Raw genomic sequence first — 19,667 nt, 5'->3', positions numbered from 1 at the left:
CCTTACTTTCAAGTCCTCCCAGGATTCAACCTTCTTTCGATGGTGGCTCCACCTATACCAATCTACTTCTTCTTCCTGTCCGAAACTAACAAAGGTCACCTTGACTTTCTCCGCTTCAAGTAGGTTATTAATTTCAAAAAAATGCTTTGCACGGTATGCCCAGGATTCGAGATTCACCTCCGTGAACATTGGCATTTCAAGCTTCTTGTACTTACTACGGTCTGTGTTACCTACATTGGCTTCCATGGTTGTCTCTGTGTCCTCTACCCTTCCTTTAAGTTTGAACATCGAGCCATCGTCAGTCCCTCACTCTTCTCTTCTTTTGTACATGTGGCCTTCTCGCATTTCATCCGCCGTTCGATTCATCGATTTCTTCATCTATAGGATCATTTCCTTTAAGCCCATATTTTCTTTTTCCTTCACATCTACCCTTTCTTCAATTTGTCGCTGAGCCATTAGACGTGTTACCACCCCAGTGTGGTGGCCCTGATACCAGATGTAACGACTCTACTAAACACACACAAATATTTCCACACACATAATGGCAAAACAGAGACAACACTCTGCTAAACTTTATTTATGTATAAGCCAAAAGATTACACTAGTCGCAATATCCAAAATAACAAGATAAATAGTAAAGAACATACCCAGCTTCCTTTTGTGATAGCTGGATATCCTCCCCAGGTTATGGCAGCCGACTTGACATAAAGAAAATAAAACCTACCTACCCAATCCTGAAAAGACCTATTTATATACCTCCTTACATCAATCTTTCATTCCTGCACATGGGCCCCACTCGAATGATCCCTTTCCATCATTCCCTCATCATTAATTGTTTGTTCATTTCGTTTCTGCCCCTCCTTTTATATATGTGAACGATTGGGGGTCATACAGACTCTTTCTACTTTTTTTAAAAAATATTTCAATTAATTTTTTATGTTATGTAATGAGAGTGGGGTAAATTTTTAAATCCTTGGATGCATCCAAGTATTACTCTTCTTAAAAGCATTTTGACCGAGTTCTCCATGCTTTATGATTATTTTTTATTTTTATATGCAGATATTACTAGTGCTGCAGATTACATACTCGTTGTAGAGAAAGAATCAGGTCAAAGCTATAGTGATAAAAGCTGGTCACTGTTCAAGGAAGCTCAATATTAACTTTCACTTTGATCATTTAAAGTATCTGGTGTTTCATTTTTTGAGCGTGCAGTTTTTCAGCGTTTAGCAAATGACCGGTTCTGCAGCAGAAACCGGTGCATTGTAATCACGGTGAGCACACAAGTCCTACAAACTTGAAATTTCTCCTACTCAAATGCTAACTTTTTTCTTTTAGGGACGTGGATATCCAGATGTTCCCAGTAGAAGGTAAAGAAATTATAGTCATAAACATGGCAATCTCCTTTTTTAATTGATGATGTGAGTCATTGAAATATGCACACATGTATTGATCAGGTTTTTGCGGCTTCTCGTTGATGTTTTGGCATTGCCTGCATTTTGTTTGGTAGATTGTGATCCATACGGTTTTGACATTCTGACGACATATCGTTTCGGTTCTATGGTTAGACTCCTCAATTGAACAATTTATCTACTAAATTATTTAATGCGAACTGCGAACTAACCAGTTGTATCACATGTGAAACAATGAGAGCATGATAACTCACTTTCCCTTCAATGTTTTCGACCCATTTCCTTTCCAAAAGCAAATGGCCTACGATGCAAAGTATCTCAAAATCCCACAACTACGATGGCTTGGAGCTTTTGCTTCAGATTTTGAGAAATACAATCTGCCAGAACAATGTCTCATCCCATTGACTTTCAAGGGTGCGGGATCTCTCATGCAGGCACACCGCGCACACACACGCACACACACGCACACTGCATTTTCAAATGTTATTTTCTGTATTTCTGATATGTTGAAGGTCATGTTTAACCTGTCAGACAAGAGTAGAACTGAAGCCTTGTTACAAAGATGCTACTTGCGTAGAGAGGTACAACATTGGAGGTAAAATTTTCTACCATTACAGCTCTAGTTTTCTTTTATCATTGTTACATGCATTGCCATTTTCTACAAAGAGTACTTCCTCCCTTAGGTTGGAATTGGAGTCAATGCTGGAAAGAGGGGTGAAATTTGAGATAGAAGCACTGTCTGTGCACAATATTTCATTTTTGTCCGACGAGTATTTACCATCCAAAATTGAAAGTGAACTAACACTGTTGAACTCATAGGTAATTACCAATCCATACACTCTACCAACATGGGGTTGATTTGGAACCGTAATGGAATGAGTTAGTATAAAAAACTCATATTTGGATCAAATGTTTTTGATCCAATTTATAATACTAAACCCAGCTTCGACTTAACCATATTTTCGATCGATTTCATATTTTTCACCATCCAATTTTCATTCAACTAATTCTTCATAATCTCGATTACATTTCAGCACCCCATAAAATTGTCATTAGAAGTTTCATGATCCCAGATCATTGATCTTTCAAATATTAGGTGTTTGTTTAAGTCAAGACGGTGAAACTTTGAGTAGGATAAATTCCCTGAATTTTCCTAGCAAAGCAAGATGTCAGGGGAGTTTGAATTCATAAATTTGACAATTTTGTTGGAATGGTGTAAGTAGACATATGACAAAAGAGATCAAAATGAACAAAGCCAGCAAAAATGATCAAATCCATCTCAATAGAAATGTTTGGCCACGAGCTTCTAAAAAGTTTCATATCTAATAGGTCTATTAACTTTTAATTTTATGTTTAAGATGTGTCTTGACTTAGAAAACATATTTGATAAATTATTATTTATTATTTTGTGTGCAATAGGATTTGAAATATTTGAAATGTTTTTAAAATTTTTTAAGATGAGAAAATTTATTTGACATAAAATCATATTTTTTCTCTCTGTGTGATTTTAAAATTAACCATGTTGATAGTATCCAAGTACTATCAGCAAACTCACTAGAATCACTTCCAAAACAATAAACTAAACAACATTACTCCAATACTTCACCAATTAATTACCAAGGAATCAACTAATAATAGACCGTAGTAAATCATGAAAATTTGGAAGACTAAAAGAAAATAACACACAAATTATACGTGGAAAACTCATTGGATGTGTAGAGTGAAAACTACGATACTTGTGAGAAGTTCACCCTTGTCACATCCTCTCAACTTCAATAAATTGTAAGAACTCAAATCAATGATACGAAGATTCATGACCTGCCAACATTTTCATGCATTAGAGATCAACCATTGAGAGGATTGAATGAAAATCACCTAGTTTTACCAATTATGTTTAATAGTTACCATAAACAAACCATAGTTCAAAACGTGAAAATGTATTTCCAACGAGCTGACCAAAATTTAGCATGATCCAACCGTTGAGACTACAACAATTGACAATTTTGTTGAAGATATCCTTCAAATAAAGCCAATATCACACAAAGTTGCTGAATGGCAATAGTTCCACTTTATGTACTAAAACAAATTAGGCTAGATTATATATATAAAAAATGTCTTGAATTTTACACTTTCAGTTAAAAATGTTCGTAAAGTTCAAAATTTTCAAAAATATCCTTCCACTTTCAAAATGTGTTAAAAAGATACATCTATTAGTATTTCGGGGTTGAAGTACTCATAAAGTTTTAAAAGTGTAAAAAATACCTTTAATTAGAAAAAAGTTATAAAAAAAGAAAGGAAAAAAAAAACTCCTATGGTTATAAATCATTAATATCGTCTTACCTATCTCTATTTTCCATTTTATTTTCCTTCTCTTCTTCAGTACCCTTTTACTCCCATATTTGTTAACTATATAATTAAATATCCCAATTTATTGGTGAAAAATTGTATCTATCATGATACAAATATATATGAATAATAATCTATCCTGATCTGTTGTGGTTTATTATAGATATATTATGATATTTTATAAATATTTTGGTTTTTTTGCTATATTTGAAAATAACCCTAATAATAACATGTTACCTTTCTTATTATAAAAGAATAAAAAAAGAGAGGCAAACACAGATTGGGTGAGGTAAAGAATGAATTTCATGAGAGGCATTTTTTTTTTTTTTTTTTTTGCATGGGCACAATTTATAAATTTGAATTGTCCCTACATGAAAAATGAACACATACCACATTTATTTTTTAAGAAACCACATAATCGTGTAATCATTTTAAACATCTAATTTTGTAAATTATAGTCATGAGAATAATAGCCACAATTTAGGAAATAAAAATAGTTTAAAATAAGATTTGATGTTATACATTTAATAACATATTAATTACAAAGCTAGAAGTTGGTTGGTGACATGTGGGACAAAGATTGCAACCACTAGATTGTACCAACTGAAAGCAAAATGAACAATAAAGAAAAACCACACATATATATAAATTGAATTATGTGAGTAATAATGAAAGATTTTATTTTCCCTAACAAAGGGGGTTTTCACTTCCTTCTCATCATTTCAAATTCTAATGCTTACTCTACATTTCTCTTGTACAAAGACAACCATTATAATTATTAGAGGTGAAGCTGTGTCTATTACTTTGCTTATATGATGTTAACACCGTGCAATAGGAACTTAGAGCATTCAATTCTTTGTCTACGACTCATTCCCCTTGCAGCAATCATTTTTGTAGGTTCCATCTTTCGTCCACGAGTTATTGTACACAAAAAAAAAAAAGTGTTCTTTTTGTAGATAAGCGTGGGTTCAGTGGGCACATTTCTGCTATGGAAGTATTGTAACGACATAATGTTGGGATTTGGATTTGGTCAAAACCCAAAATCTAGTGTATCTCATGGTTTATAGTTTCATAACACAAATTATTTATCTAATAAAATAAGAAGTAGTTTATTTAACAATTAAACCGTATTAATTCAATCTAATAAACTAAGATTCAAGGTAATATGATGTCACTTGAAAAGTACGTGGTTAACATACAAAGTGGTGCATGTTCAAGTTCTATCCTAAAAGGTCTCTACAGTAAATGGATAAATGTTGGGTGCCTATCTTATCCTGCTAACACAACTTCACTTTGTACTTGTTACATGAGATGCAAGTGTTATTGATAATATAAATCATATTGTTGTTGTGAAGACATGTGAGTAGAAGTCTCATGTATAAAGGAGTTTATATATAGACCAAACCACGAAATAATTGGTTTCTCTTTATACATCGTTACTTGAAGAAACTAGTATTTCACTCAAATGACCGTAAGAGACTAACCTTTAGTTCGGAGTAAAATTGTGAACTCCTGCTTATAACAACAATTTTTTGATTTGTATAGGTGAGAGTGGTCATGCTGCTGCCATCTATCCAGTTGGTCCGGCATGGTGAGGTGAGGAATAAAATAAGTGAATTGTTTGAGCCGTTACCAAATCGTTTTCAACCGTTGGTAGAAGTGCACATAAGTCAAGTTGGGCTGGGTTGGAGAAAAATTGTAGACCAATCCAAAGTATCCAGGTTGTCATAAAATGAACCCTATCGATTTAATATGCAAGGATCAATCCAATCCAATCCAATCCAACCCAACCCGACTCAAGAAATCTGGGTTGGGTTGGCGAGAATTTTTTTTTTAATCTCTCCGTAATGTAAACTAATTTTCATTTTTAAAAGTCGATGAAGATTTCAAAGTTCAAAGTTCATTCAAAAGTTCAAATTGATCTTATTAAAGGAACAAATGAACACATTTTGAACACATATTACAGGAACAAATGGATTTCTTGAGAGGCGAAAAATTTATAGATACTTATGTATATTAAAGGAACAAATAATACGTTGCAAAATTCTAAATATCACGCTTGCTCTAAACACTCTATGTGATGGAGTGGAGGCGAGACCGCCTAGACATTCTACACGAGATTCTCCATGAAGCAACACATAAAACGCCTAGTAAGCGGAACTAAAAACAACTGTAAAATTTGAATGTGGAATATGGACTTAGATGAAATGTGGAAACTTCATTGATATTTCAAATAATAAGGTATATTTAGTACTTTATACAACATTCTTTACAAAACCAATAAACATAATTTTAAACAACACTTATACTCTCCTTGCCTAGCTACTATATACTATGCGAGTTGACAGTGACCACTATCAAAATAAAGAGTTTTCAAAAGACACAGTAGACAATCAAGACTGAAACTTCAACGCTGGATACTCTTCACTATTTGAGAGAAGGGGATAAAACAAAACAAAACATTTGAAAGGTCAACTTCACCTTAACGCAATATACACATTTTACCAAATCAAGCGATATAAATAATATGCAAGTCAATCACTATATCTTTAGGTTTAAAACAATCACTGAAGGCATTAGGCATCCTTCAACATCTCAATTTTATCAACAATTCGTAAATCATCAGAAAATTCACTTTGTTCGTTATTCACCAAATTGCATAGTATGTGCTTCGCATAACATAGTCTTTTTCGCAGAATCATTATGCCTGTCAATTACATCTTTACCACACTCTTTTGCCAAGTTGCAACTATGTAGAGTAATCTCAACGCATTTAGCAAGTTCGAACAATCAATTCCACTACGTAATATGCATCTTCCCAGGCCAGATCACACAACAAGTATGAAGCATTCTTATCCCATAGGGTACAAAAGATCATCTCAATTCATCATTATGAGTTCATATCAAATCTTAAGCGTTTTTCAATTACACATCATTCTAGTTCATGTGTAAGTCTAATTCATTTATAAATCCTACACATCTTAAGATTTGAAAAGTATGAGAGAAATCTTGTCGTTCATAGTTTTAGTAGAAATATAGTAAATATTTAAACACATTATAGAATCATTTATGGTTTCATAAAACATTTCGTAAGAAGAACCATAGTCACAATTGACTATCTTCTCGGTCTTGAGCTTCCTTGCATTTTTCGATCGAGTTTAGGCTTGATTAGAATCTCTAGGAGACCTTGGAAGTTCTCTCTAATTTCGCTTACGTAAGCTTAGGTCAAAGAAGCTTTAAAAAGGAACGAAATTCATCTATTTATAGACGTTTTCGGTGAGGTTTTTCATGCTGGAATGCTTACATCTGTCGACAGTGAGAATTGGTCCAGTGTTAGGACGCCACGTGTCTCTGTCATATCATTTTCCTGGATTTGGACGACAAGGTCAAATCAGTCACCGACTTCCCTACGCGAGGTTGACATCATTACTCTTTGGTGAAGTAAGCTTATAACGCATTAAGAATATATTCTCCCATGTAGTTTTTTCTCGCCGTATAGTAGTTCTTATTGCATAGGTTATTGATAACTTGTAGAAATACAAGCTATTATGGCCTTTTAAGTAGAATAATAGAACCAAAACACATGATAATGTGTCAGAACACGTAGCTTCTATTGCAAATTCATAAACATAAGAGAATATAACTCACATAGTCTCATGCCTGTGTTTACCATGTTTTTTAGTGTTTTATCGCAATATTATAAAGAAAAGAAGATATTATGAATCATAAAAGGAACGTGTGCAAAAACTATGCAATAGGAAGCTTGTCTGGCGATTAAACTTCCCTAGGCGAGAAACCACCTCACCACGTGATAAAGATTCTGAACCAAGTGTTCTACTCATTTCTAAGCTATCAATATATGCATTTTCAACATATGTAACATATTCAAATAAAAAATACAATCACAAATCCGAGCTACGTTCTCATGCGTTAGGCATACATGCTTTTTTATGCTAAAAAGCGAAGTAGACATGGTACTTATTCTAAGCATAGAGCATTGCAAAAGTTTCTAAATTTTGACATTTTTAGCAAAATTTGCAAAATGAAAATTTCCCAAAGGACATGGAATGTGCAAGGCTACAACCCCACCCCCCACTTAAAAATTTGCATTGTCCTCAAAGCATTTTAAGCAAGATTCTACGGATGGAAAAAAAAAAGAAAAAGGAGAACAGAAGACCTCCCCTTGTAACCTAGTTTCTTCATGGAAGCTTGCTTGCAAAGATCCCAAGTTTGGTTATATTTCATTTTCCTTTATTCCTACAAAAAGAAAACAAGAATTTCCATCGAATTTTATTTAAAAGGTTAAACTAAAAATTTTAGAAAAATGTGCAGAATTGTTTAAAGCTCGGTTGCATTTTCTAAGCATCACTTGAATTATGAAAACGACCTAACAAATATTCAATACAAGTTTGTAATTCATAACCTACCAAACCTTTTGTAAATTACATACATCAATGAAATTACTTCTTATGGGGGGGGGGGGGGGGGGGAAGAAACTATGTTTTAGGGACAGATGGCTCTAAAGCACACAAACACTCTCCATCTCACTCTCTATCTACCCTGTATCTAATTTAATCCAGCATTCATTTGGGGCATTGTAGGTTCATATTAAAAAATAGTCATTCATGTCGTGATGCAAAGGCCCTTTTTATGTATCTAGAACTAAAATCACGAAAATCATCGTGGACATGCAGCACAACAAACTGAATATCCATGGGAAGCCTTTGCTAACAAAATGGTTGACAATAATTACTCAGACAAGAGAGAATGACTATAATTAATTAACAGAAGTACAAATCAATATAGGTGCACAACCACCAAGCCCCCAACAAAAGGAACAATAAACTTCAATAACAAAAGAAAGGTAGTATCAGGACTATCCTTACCTTGTTATCGAAGAAGATACCTTGGCTCTGGAAAGCCCGATGCTCTGCCTTACAACATTCAATTACCCCAGTACTGTAGTGTTTCTTCAAAGTTTGGGAATCTACCTAAAACATAAAAATATATATTACAACTTGAAAACCTCCATGTCAGAAACTTTACTTTAATTATCAAACCAGATGCTATGCAAGAATTAGTTAGCAGAAACACAACATAAACAGTAATGATATTCTTTGGGGAGGGGATAAAAGCATCTTTCATCTTAGAAATAAGCTTAGCAGTTAGCACTAACCTTTATATAAGAAGTTAACACTAGTTTGATTACTTCATAAACTTCAGCTACGAAATATGGTAAAGAGAAAGACCTAATCCATAATGTTAAAGAGGAAAAGACCAAGTCAGATTCCTTTATTCAAACAGGTTAGTATCATAGCTCTAAAGGAAAAAACTTACGGACCTCTACGACGAATTTCCTTGAATGATGTAGCGGCACCTTGTTCTTGAAACACAGTTTCATTTATGCTGTGAAAAATAAGATTGATAAATAAAACTTTCGGCTACAATTAGCCACATAAACATAAAGTTGTGACAGGAAAACAAAAGCTAACAGATAATTAACTAGTTTGTAGGCAAAATACCAAATAGCCCATAATCAAGATCACAACTGAAGCAAACAATAATGTGTAGTTTATCATTTTCAACCAAATAATTCAATAACAAATAAGGTCAAATGGCCAAATAATATGTCCTTTCACATAAATATTTACTCCTGAATTTTTTGAAGGATAATGTTATCGCTTCTCTCCCACGTTTCACAAAAATTCTTTTACATATTATATTTTTGTTACATATTCCTATTGAAGAATCTCATTTGAGCATTTTGTGGTCAATTTGACTTGAAAGAAACGGCAGAACTTTCAATAAGAAAGAAGCAAGATGCCCAGTTTTTTTGAACTGCTGTTTTTCTCTTCTTTTTTTTTTTCTTTAACTTGCTGTAAATTGGAGATGTTTTCCATAACTACTTTGGCTTATGTAATTTATCTTCTCCCTAAATGCAACCATAAATGAAACAAACTAGATGAATAAATTTACACCACAGAAATCCATCCTATGAAGACTAGAGCGGAGAAAGATGGGATAAGGACAAAGCATAGGAAAAGCAAATACCCGATGGGAAGTAAACTGATAAAAAATACTTTGTGTTGAGAGTAATATATCCCGAACCAATTTTCTGCCAGCCATTAAGATTTACCCACTACAACTCTGCACACAAATATTTTCTTATAAACAATAATTAACACAATCTAATTGGTATCTTATGGATATAAAAGACAGCATGGATCCATATTGGAAGGATTTCAAATTAGTCTACGAACAAAGAATTTGGAAGGATTTGTGATCAACTAAGGAGCTCTCGACTTTCTCCGCTGGAATTTACCTTCCTTGGGTACTTATCGACCAGAGACTGGAAGTAGTTGTGCTCTTCATCCATAGTAGTCATCCAACCAGCAAGGGAAAGACCACGACGCGCAGTGGAATAGGAAAAAGAGCGTTGAGCACAGCTTTCGTGTCACCAGCAATCGTTTTTCCTTTATTGGTAGACCGAAAAGGCTTTGTCAAGCAGGCAGGCATGATTGTCACTCGATCGACAGTTGAGAAATCTGGCGTTGTTAGGGCGATTTTGAGGAAGACGAAGAAGATAAGAGAAGGGGAGAGGACGAGAAAGTAGAGAGAGAGAGAGAGTCGTTAGAGAAGAAGTAGAGGAAGAAATTTGAAACGTGAGTGAGAGAGAAGGGGAGATGAGGGATTAAAATATATTTGAATTATTTGTGATAAAACCCATTTAAAACCCAAAAAAATTTCTTTATAACTAAAACAAATATTTTGTTTTTAAAATTTAGACTAAAAAAATCAAATTTTACGAGATAAAATTTTCAGTAACGATAAAGCAAAAAATATATATTTTGTTTTTCAAATAATTATAATCCAAAATTTTCAAGAAATGTGAAATTTCATTTAATAAGATAAAAAAATTGTGAACATTAGTTTCCAATTTTGGCAATGGATGAAAGTATTAGAAATTGAAAATAATTGTTAGACATGCATGTTAGCCGTCACCACAAACCAATCCAATTTTTCATTCAAAAATGTTGAATTTATAATTAATGATTCTCGAAACATTCATACAATTTTTTTTTTAATTTAACTTACTTAATTTGAGTTTTCTTACGATGTTCATGTCGATATTATACGAAAAATTGTCTTAAATGATAAAATTGCTGAAGATATTCACAAATATAACAAAGTTTTACCGTCTGTTAGTTAGTGATAGAACATGTACTAGTGGTCTATCAATTATCCTCTATGGTTTTAGTTTAGTGGTTATTTATCAAGCTCTTAATAAATTAAATAGTGATTTAACAAATATAATGTAAAAGAATATTCCAAGAATAACCTTGGAGTATCACTTGAATTTTCAAAACGACCTAACAATGCTAAACTATAAGCTCATAACTCATAACCTATCAAAAAATGTACAAATAAAACAAAAAAACTATTTAAATCTTAAAAAATGAAATATGAGAAAAAAAAATGAAAAGAGAAGAAATAAATTTTAAAGTATATGTAAATTTTAGATATTAAGTAAAAAAGAGAATATGTAAGTTGAATTTTAATCGGTAAGAATATGGATGTTTAGAAACAAATTTTTAATTTTTTAAAAGTTGATTTATAATCATTTGATTTCTTTAAATTCAACAACATAAACATAAAATGATTTGATTTTGAATTTATCACACCTTACAAATATTTTTCAAATTTCAAATCAAGAGTTTATTGACATTACCCACTTGATTGCCATTTTGGGACTTGTTTAAGACTAAGTTTGTTTCACTTGCATACTTGGTTGTCATTTTAGGTCTCAAAGTGCATTTTTCACGCATTTTGAACTTTTTTTTTTAATGGGCTTTATAAAAAATAATTCAAATGGAATTGGCAGATGGCTGAGGGCCTTCGTGAAACGTGGGAGAGAAGCGATAAGAATATGTATGTCTTAATGGTCATAGAAATTTATTATGCTTGGTTTTTGCTTGAAAAGTTTTCTATTATTTACTTTATTGAACACACACGAGCACCCGTACATCTGGATTTGTAAGAATATGTATCGTTATAAGGTTTCCATCCATCTTTCTTATGCCATCGATGAAGTTTTCGCTTAGATCTTTATCTTAGTTCGGCCTCTTTAAAATATATGTTACTCCATACAAGGAAGATCGAAAGTTGTGATTACCAAGTGTAGATTTGTATTGTATAGTTGCCTTAGTTATTTTTTTAATTATTCTTTTTAGACGTTATTTTCTTTTATAATTAGTTCTCTTTAGTTAAAATTTCTATTAAATTATACTTACCTATTATCAAATCCTTTTTCCGTAATAAGAGAAAATGGAGTTTTTCTCAAATAACAAAAAGTGATTATTTAAGATAGTATGCTAAAGGGAACACATCCAACTACCATGTTCAGAATATTACCTTTGCCGATTGAAAGTCTTGGATTCTTGGTCAACTTTGAACGCAAATTTTTCTTAGTTGATTAATAAATATCAGGGTAAAAAGATCTTATATTGTAATATTGTTTTGCTTCACTTGCATCATACACTATTTTTTTACACTTATAATAAAAAGCCCATAGAAAGTAGAGAACTTGTGTAGAGAACTCTTCACTCTTGCCTGAAGCTACAATAGCCCGTAGAAAGTAGGAGAGTTAAGCTTGTTAGGTTAGAATGCGTTGGGTTCACTTGGGATCAAAACTTGCATAAGAACTTTTCACTCACGGTCGAAGCCACAATAGCTAGTAGAAAGTAGGAGAGCTAAGCCTATTAAGTCATAATGCATCGGGTTCCTTCAGGATCAAACTTTGGTAGGAAACTCTTCACTCTCGACCGAAGCCACAATAACACGTAAAAAGTAGGAAAGATAAGGTGGTTAGGTCGGAATGCATCGGGTTCCTTCCATATTAGTATTTGCGTAGGGAACTCTTCACTCTTGGCGAAAACAACAATTTTCTGTAGAAAGTAGGTGAGTTGAAGCGATTAGATCAGAATGCGATGGGTTCCTTCGGGATCAATACTTGCGTAGGGAACTTTTAACTCTTGGCGGAAGCAAAAATAGCCCATAAAAAGTCGAAGAGTTGAGCCAATTAGGTTAGAATGCGTCGAGTTCCTTCGGGATTAAAATTTTCGTAGGGAACTCTTCACTCTTGGCCGAAGCAGAAAAGTTAAGCCAGTTGGGTCATAATGCGCTTGGTTCTTTAATATATTACATGTTTGTACCTTTTCAATTCAATACTAGATACTTTTCACTTGTCAATGTGTTATTAGTAGTTTAATTTAGCGATAAGTTATTGATAAGAAGTTTAGTTTATAATTCTCGTCGCATTAGTTAGGCTATGCTCATCGCTTAGCCAACGTCAATCGCCAACTACTCGAGAGGGCAAGTAGCAAGGATAAGGCTAATACGTGCAAGGGGGAGTTTCGCGACAAACTCCACCTTAGTGAGATAACTTCCATCATTTGTATACCAAGAGATGAACAAGTGTGGACATTAGGCACCGAGAGGTTGTTGTCCTTAATTGCGAAGCTCTATACATTTTATAAGTGAAATCTTCTAGATATATCTCTCCTAAGCACACTTAATCATATGGATTCTGAGAGGTGACCATATGTGACGTTTAATGACTCTGAGAGGAGCACTTCTTAATTATAAGTTAGTTGAGCGAGATATATCCTATTAAAGTTGTCGTGTTACTTAATCGCATTATAACGCAAAGACATTCCTTTGCTCTTTCTTGCATACAAGTTAGTTCCCATTTCTATTTTGTCATCCATATTCCCAATCTCTAAGCGTAGATATCTAGTGGTAGTTTGTTCTTGTATTTCTTTTATACCATTCGTTATTCTTTAATTCTTTTATACTGCCTAGATGATAAGTAATACCTAAAATTAATATCTTGAATCAATTCCTTATGTTCGACCTGGGATCACCCCGGTAAACCTACCATTTCACTTGCACTTGGACAAGTAGTAAGAAAACTTGTACTCAAGAGGACTTAGTTGCCACACGATATGAAGGTCTAGTGAGCAATTCACATGCAGTTAACATGCTTAGTGATATATCGCCTAGATTGAGTATAATTTTCATTCACCATTTACTAACACTAAGTCCTGATTGTTGAAGAGAAACAACACCTCAATAACCGGAGCGATCGACTTCTATCTTTAGTTATTCGATCTTGAACCTTAATTGCACCGAGAGATGGCCTGGGATGAAACAAATTTACCTTTATTTTATTCAGTCTCGAGCATACATTGTCCTAAGATGCTACATTATGAAAGACTTCTGCCTTTAGTTATTCGATCTCAGGCCTTAATTGCACTGAAATGGCTCGGGATGAAAGAATTCTGTCTTTATTTTATTTAATCTTGGGCATACATTACATTGAGATGCTCCGAAATGAAATTTTTTTGCCTTTAGTTATTCGATCTCGACCTTAATTGCATCGAGATGACCCGTTATTAATAAATCACAAAGAAGATATAAATCGCAAGAACGTCTATGGAATTTGTGAAAAAACAATCTCGCATCATGGACTTTTCTTATTTTGTTATACGAACCATAAATATTTTGGATTTTTCTACATTTATGTAAATTACTCTTAAATTAATCTAATTAATATTTAATTGGAAATCACTGCCACTTGGATATAGGAATACGGGAGCATCCCACATTCTCTAAATAACACCCACATATGGAAGTTATTATCTTAATTTAAATTAATGATCACAAATAGCAAAAAAAGTTAAAACTATTTACAAAATATAGCTAAAAATTGAAACTATTTACAAAAAAAAACTCAAATGTGCTCTAGAGAATTTAATTATTATGCTAATTAGTTTCAATTTAATTAGTATATTTGAAAATTCCACTTAAATTTGATTAACACTAAAATAATTAGTTAATATATAATAATTATTTAAATCACATTTAATTAATATTTCATTTAAATCACATTTAAATGAATATCTCTCACATAACCAATAGTTTTAATTTAATTAAATAGAATTAAACTAAATTATTAATTAATTCTTCAATTATTTAATTTCTAAATTAAATATTTTATATTTGATTTAATATAGATTTGAATCATACTCATATATGAATTTCTCTCATAACCTATTGTTTGAATTTGTATCATATACGTATTAAATTTTAATCTATAGTTTTATTACAAATTTAATTCATATTAAATTAATATTTGAACTCATTCAAATATTTATTATTTCATAAATTAATTTTAAATCATATACAAAATTAAATTTATATAATAAAGTTCAATTAAAAGATAAATTTTATATTATAATATATCACCATACATTATACTAATTTTCAAAGTAAATATGAACATTTCAAATTACAGTCAATATGTAATAACCTTAATACCATTTACATACTAGGAAGGGACCTAATAAATTTACATTTCAAAGTGAAATCAATTTATTTACTTTAGTTGTCGTATTATCCTTAAGAGCACCTCATGCCTCCACATCAATAATCATTTTATCTCATTGCAACAATCACCCATATAAATATTGAATCAACATATGGTTCTGTACCTAATGATGAAAAACTTGGCACTGAGCCAAGTATTTCCCCCAATAATCGTAAAGTGATTCATCCTTTCCTTGTGTGATGCCACAGACTTTCTTCCTCACACTAGTAGCATAAAAGGTTGAAAAGAACTTTTCCAAATATTGTCTCTACATCTACTCCCATGAAATAATGCTCCCTGGTGACAAGTAATAGAGCTAATCTTTCACTTCTTCGTGTTACGAGAAGGGAAAAGCTCTCATGTTCGTCTGCTCAAGGGTTATAATGTGAGGACTCATTCCATTGCAAACAATATGGGGCTCGGCTATCGAGAATATAACGACTGAACCCTAAGTGGAAGTCCATAAGTTCACTTTAGCAGTTAGCTAAATGAAAATCTACTTATAATATGGAGCAAGCACTAGAAGAAATTTGCTCTTTATTGTCAGTTTAGAACCGACATTAATGGCATTTGGTGTCAGTTCGGAATTGACATCTATGCTAGCGTTTTTAAAGGCCTTTAATGTCATTTTTGCTTTGATGTCAGTTTAAAAATGACATCAAATGCATCATTAATGGCCATTGATGTCGGTTTTAAATCAACATTTTTTATGGCGTAATTGTTGACCTTTACTGTCGGTTTTCCTTTAATGTCGTTTTTAAACCGACATCAAAGCCTTGTTTGTTTTTTTAATTTATTTATTTTAATTATTTTTCATGGTGTCGAAATCGACATTATTTGTTACGAATTACGACATGAAATGTTCGTCATCGAATATTAAAATAGTATAAAAAATAGTTGTTGCATGATTGCTAGCTGTCTACCACTCCATGGCAAACCTTATATATTACTTCCATATTTCACCTGCAAGGCAGAAGATCAACACCTACAAAACAAGCATACACTTCCACACATCCAATGGCAAACTAATACTATTTCTAGCTATATAGAATTCAAACCTACAAAACCAGCACATACACTTCCACACTTCGATGCAAACTAATAATATTTCTAGCTACAGAATTCAACACCTAAAAACCCAACATATATGCATTTTTCCACACTTCCATAGCAAACCAATATTTCCATTTCACCTACAAGGAAGAAGATCAACACCTACAAAACCAGCATACACTTCCACACATCCAATGACAAACTAATATATTTCTAGCTATATAATTCAACATGTAAGAAACCTACAAAACCAACACATACATTTCCACACTTCCATGGCAAACCAATATTTCCATTTCACCTACAAGGAAGATCAACCCCTACAAAACCAGCATACACTTCCACACATCCAATGGCAAACTAATACTATTTCTAGCTATAGAATTCAACATGGTAAGAGGCCACAGAACGAGCACATACACTTCCACACTTCCATGGAAAACTACAAAAATACACTTTTCCACACTTTCATAATACTACAGAAATACACATATCAATCAAGTAAATAATATGTAAAGTATTAAAGTATGTGTACAACAAATTCCTCCACTAATACACACTTTCCACATAGTACTACAACAAATACACTCTAAAGTCAACACCTAAAACACTACAATACAACACCTATTCATAAACTACTACAAGCAGAAAACCTGAAAATTAAAGTATGTACAACAAGTAGTACTAGAATCTCGTAGCTTATATATTAAAACAATTAGTATTAGTACTAGTAACTTATAAACTACAAAAAAAAGTGTAAAAGCTTACACAAATCGGCTAACAAAGCTTGCATATTTTGTTCAAATCTCGTCAATCTCCTCTTGCGTATATGCACTTTTTTGTATTAAACTACGCAAAAAGAAAGGTATGGAAAGAATAAGTTTAGATAATTTATGTAATTTGTAACATATAAAAAGTGAAAGTAGAAACTTACAAGGCTAGTGATGGGAGTACTAGAATTATGCACGATTTCATGTATATACTTTTGGACATAATACCCACACCCAACCGAATCCAATTGACGAGGACACTGCATGTATATAAATTACATACAAATTATTCTTATGTTTCATTGAAAATAATTATGTGTCAATGCAAATTACCTTTATAGGTTTCCATTTCGGATTTGACCGATAATGTTGTAAATCATGCTTAGCTTGCCATGTTTTTAATCCTCTATACATTTGGAAACATTAGAATTAGAAGACAATGAAGTCAAATAAGAAGTAAATCATAAGTCACATTTATGACTCCATGGATGTCTTCGTTAACTTTACTTTGAAGAGAGTCCAAAACATAAACACAGTTCTCTCGAAGATCGATGACATGCAACATCCAATGAAAACTACAATAAACATCTTCAATGTGAGTATACATTTAACCTCAATGAAAAACATAATAATGTTTTAATCTTATTTATTTACCCAGTATTATACGGAATTAGAACTATTTGTTCCAAGGTAGCCGCTTCTAACTGGTTGGCAAAATTTCTGGATCGAAGATCACGATCCTTGATATGTGATGTTATTTTTGCTTGGTCATAACAAAAAACTTGCTTCCACAATCACATTCATCCCAAAGATATCTAAGTAATAGCAACCTTAGTTAAAAAGGAACAAAATAACTATAACTATAGTATTGGACATAAAGATGAGTAAAAGATGTTTACTTACGTAATGTATGCTAGGATGCACATATAGCCTATTTCTACCATGCCGCAATAATGGAGCAAGTCCTAATGAGCTAAATAAATGAATTTGTTTTTACCGAATATTAGCTCGTTCATTAGGATGCGAACCATATCTACATCCTTCATATTGTTCACGACATGTCCATATAAGAGCTTAATGGTTCCATTAACATTTATGTAATTTGAAGAATATAGAACATCCTTTGGGGTTGAATGCTCCAAGCACAAACAAAATAATATCAAAACCTAAAATACAATCACAAATAAATATCAAAGCTTCAATAGCACATAAACAAGTCAACGAGGTCATTCAACAATATTACCTAATGCTTGATTTAAAGTATCTATCTTGCCCTTCACTGGAATAGGTAAACTACAATCTCCTCCTGTGAGCAAGTCCACCAAGATTTTAACATTGGGACCACCATTCATTAAGAACAATTTATCCTATAAACATTAAAATTTCAAAAGTGACAACAAAGTTAATTACCTTCACTTCTTCGTTCATAGGTGTGTTGCCCAAATCCTCATCGGCATAGAGATCTATGTTAACACTTCTGATGGACGATCTCAAGTGATTATGACTCTTCTTGTAACTTTTGCTTTTTGATTCATCTTCTACAACTTGAGAACTTGCAATTTTCTCTTTCCCTTTCACTGTCTTGAAATATAGTGATTGAGAGACAAAACCATCCATGCCACGTACACGTCCACCATGCTCCTTAGAGCCCAATGACTCAGTCAATATGTCCTCATCTCTATGTGTTTCAGCTAATGCATCCCATAGAACAATACAAGTATTCATCATTAACTAAGTTAACAAAAGATTAAATATTGTATATAAGTAAATCGCAAGCAAACTTACGATTCGAGAGACACAATCTCGAGTAGCATCATCAAAATAATCATTGTTTTTTCCTTTTCTTGCACATGCACATGCACACACGCACACACACACGAACACACGCATGAACGCATGCACACATCCACAGACACATGCATGCAAACACGCACGTCTCACACACACGCACACCCACCTACACGGGCACATGCACGCACGTGCACAAATGCGCATGCACACGCGCGCGCGTACATGCACATGCACACACACGAACACATACGCACGCACACACATGTGCACACACACACCCACCCACACGGGCACATGCGCACTTGCACACACGCACCGACACACATGCACGCACGCGCACCCACATGGGCACATGTGCACTCATACACACACAAGCACATGTACACCCACCCACATTGGCACACGTGCACTCGCACACGCACATGCATACACCCACACACACGCACGTCCATGCGCATGCACGCACACGAACACACGCATGAACGCACACACACATCAAGACACGCACGCGTACACACACACACATACATGTACGAACATACGCACACCCACCCACACAAACATATGCGCAATTGCACACATGCACACACACACACCCACACACATGCACGCACGCGCACATGCACACTCATCCACACGGACACATACGCACTAACACACACGAGCACACACACACCCACACAGACACACGCGCACTTTCACACGCACACACAAGCACACGCATACGTACACACCTACATACATGCGCATGCACACACATGAACGCACGCACACATCCACACACACACACACGCACGTACACACGCGCACACACAATCACCCACACGGGCACATGTGCACTTGCACACACCCACCGACACACATGCACGC

The 19,667-nt window shown here is 33.7% G+C and overlaps 1 protein-coding gene and 1 long non-coding RNA gene across 9 annotated transcripts in view; one reads left to right on the top strand and one right to left on the bottom strand.

Moving 5' to 3' along the window:
• Positions 1-5,658, top strand: part of LOC116405044 (meiotic recombination protein SPO11-1-like) — a 28,351-nt gene extending 22,693 nt beyond the window's left edge. For 2 of the 7 annotated variants that reach the window (XM_031888572.1, XM_031888571.1), the window contains exons 9-14: positions 1,060-1,107; positions 1,213-1,271; positions 1,336-1,367; positions 1,455-1,560; positions 1,703-2,004; positions 2,093-2,396. In XM_031888572.1, coding sequence (XP_031744432.1) covers positions 1,060-1,107; positions 1,213-1,271; positions 1,336-1,367; positions 1,455-1,560; positions 1,703-2,004; positions 2,093-2,228 — 683 coding nt within the window. In that variant the 3' untranslated portion in view covers positions 2,229-2,396. Of the gene's footprint in view, positions 1-1,059; positions 1,108-1,212; positions 1,272-1,335; positions 1,368-1,454; positions 1,561-1,702; positions 2,005-2,092; positions 2,397-5,300 lie in introns of those variants that run through there. The other 5 variants (XM_031888575.1, XM_031888573.1, XM_031888576.1 and 2 more) reach the window with 5 other exon arrangements.
• An 11,063-nt stretch (positions 5,659-16,721) lies between these two features.
• On the bottom strand, positions 16,722-17,991 carry LOC116405005. Of its 2 annotated transcripts, XR_004218057.1 has the most exons (4): positions 17,910-17,991; positions 17,661-17,821; positions 17,340-17,581; positions 16,722-17,085 (listed from the first exon to the last, which is right to left on the bottom strand). It is a non-coding gene; the product is annotated as an uncharacterized LOC116405005 (long non-coding RNA). The 2 variants fall into 2 exon arrangements; XR_004218056.1 differs by lacking the exons at positions 17,661-17,821; positions 17,910-17,991 and having other exon boundaries at positions 17,340-17,635.
• Between the last annotated feature and the right edge of the window lie 1,676 nt (positions 17,992-19,667).

Source organism: Cucumis sativus, chromosome 7, assembly GCF_000004075.3.
Source record: "Cucumis sativus cultivar 9930 chromosome 7, Cucumber_9930_V3, whole genome shotgun sequence".
Taxonomy (NCBI): Eukaryota; Viridiplantae; Streptophyta; class Magnoliopsida; order Cucurbitales; family Cucurbitaceae; genus Cucumis; species Cucumis sativus.
Note: the sequence above shows the minus strand (reverse complement) of the source record. Positions and strands in the feature narration are given on the sequence as shown.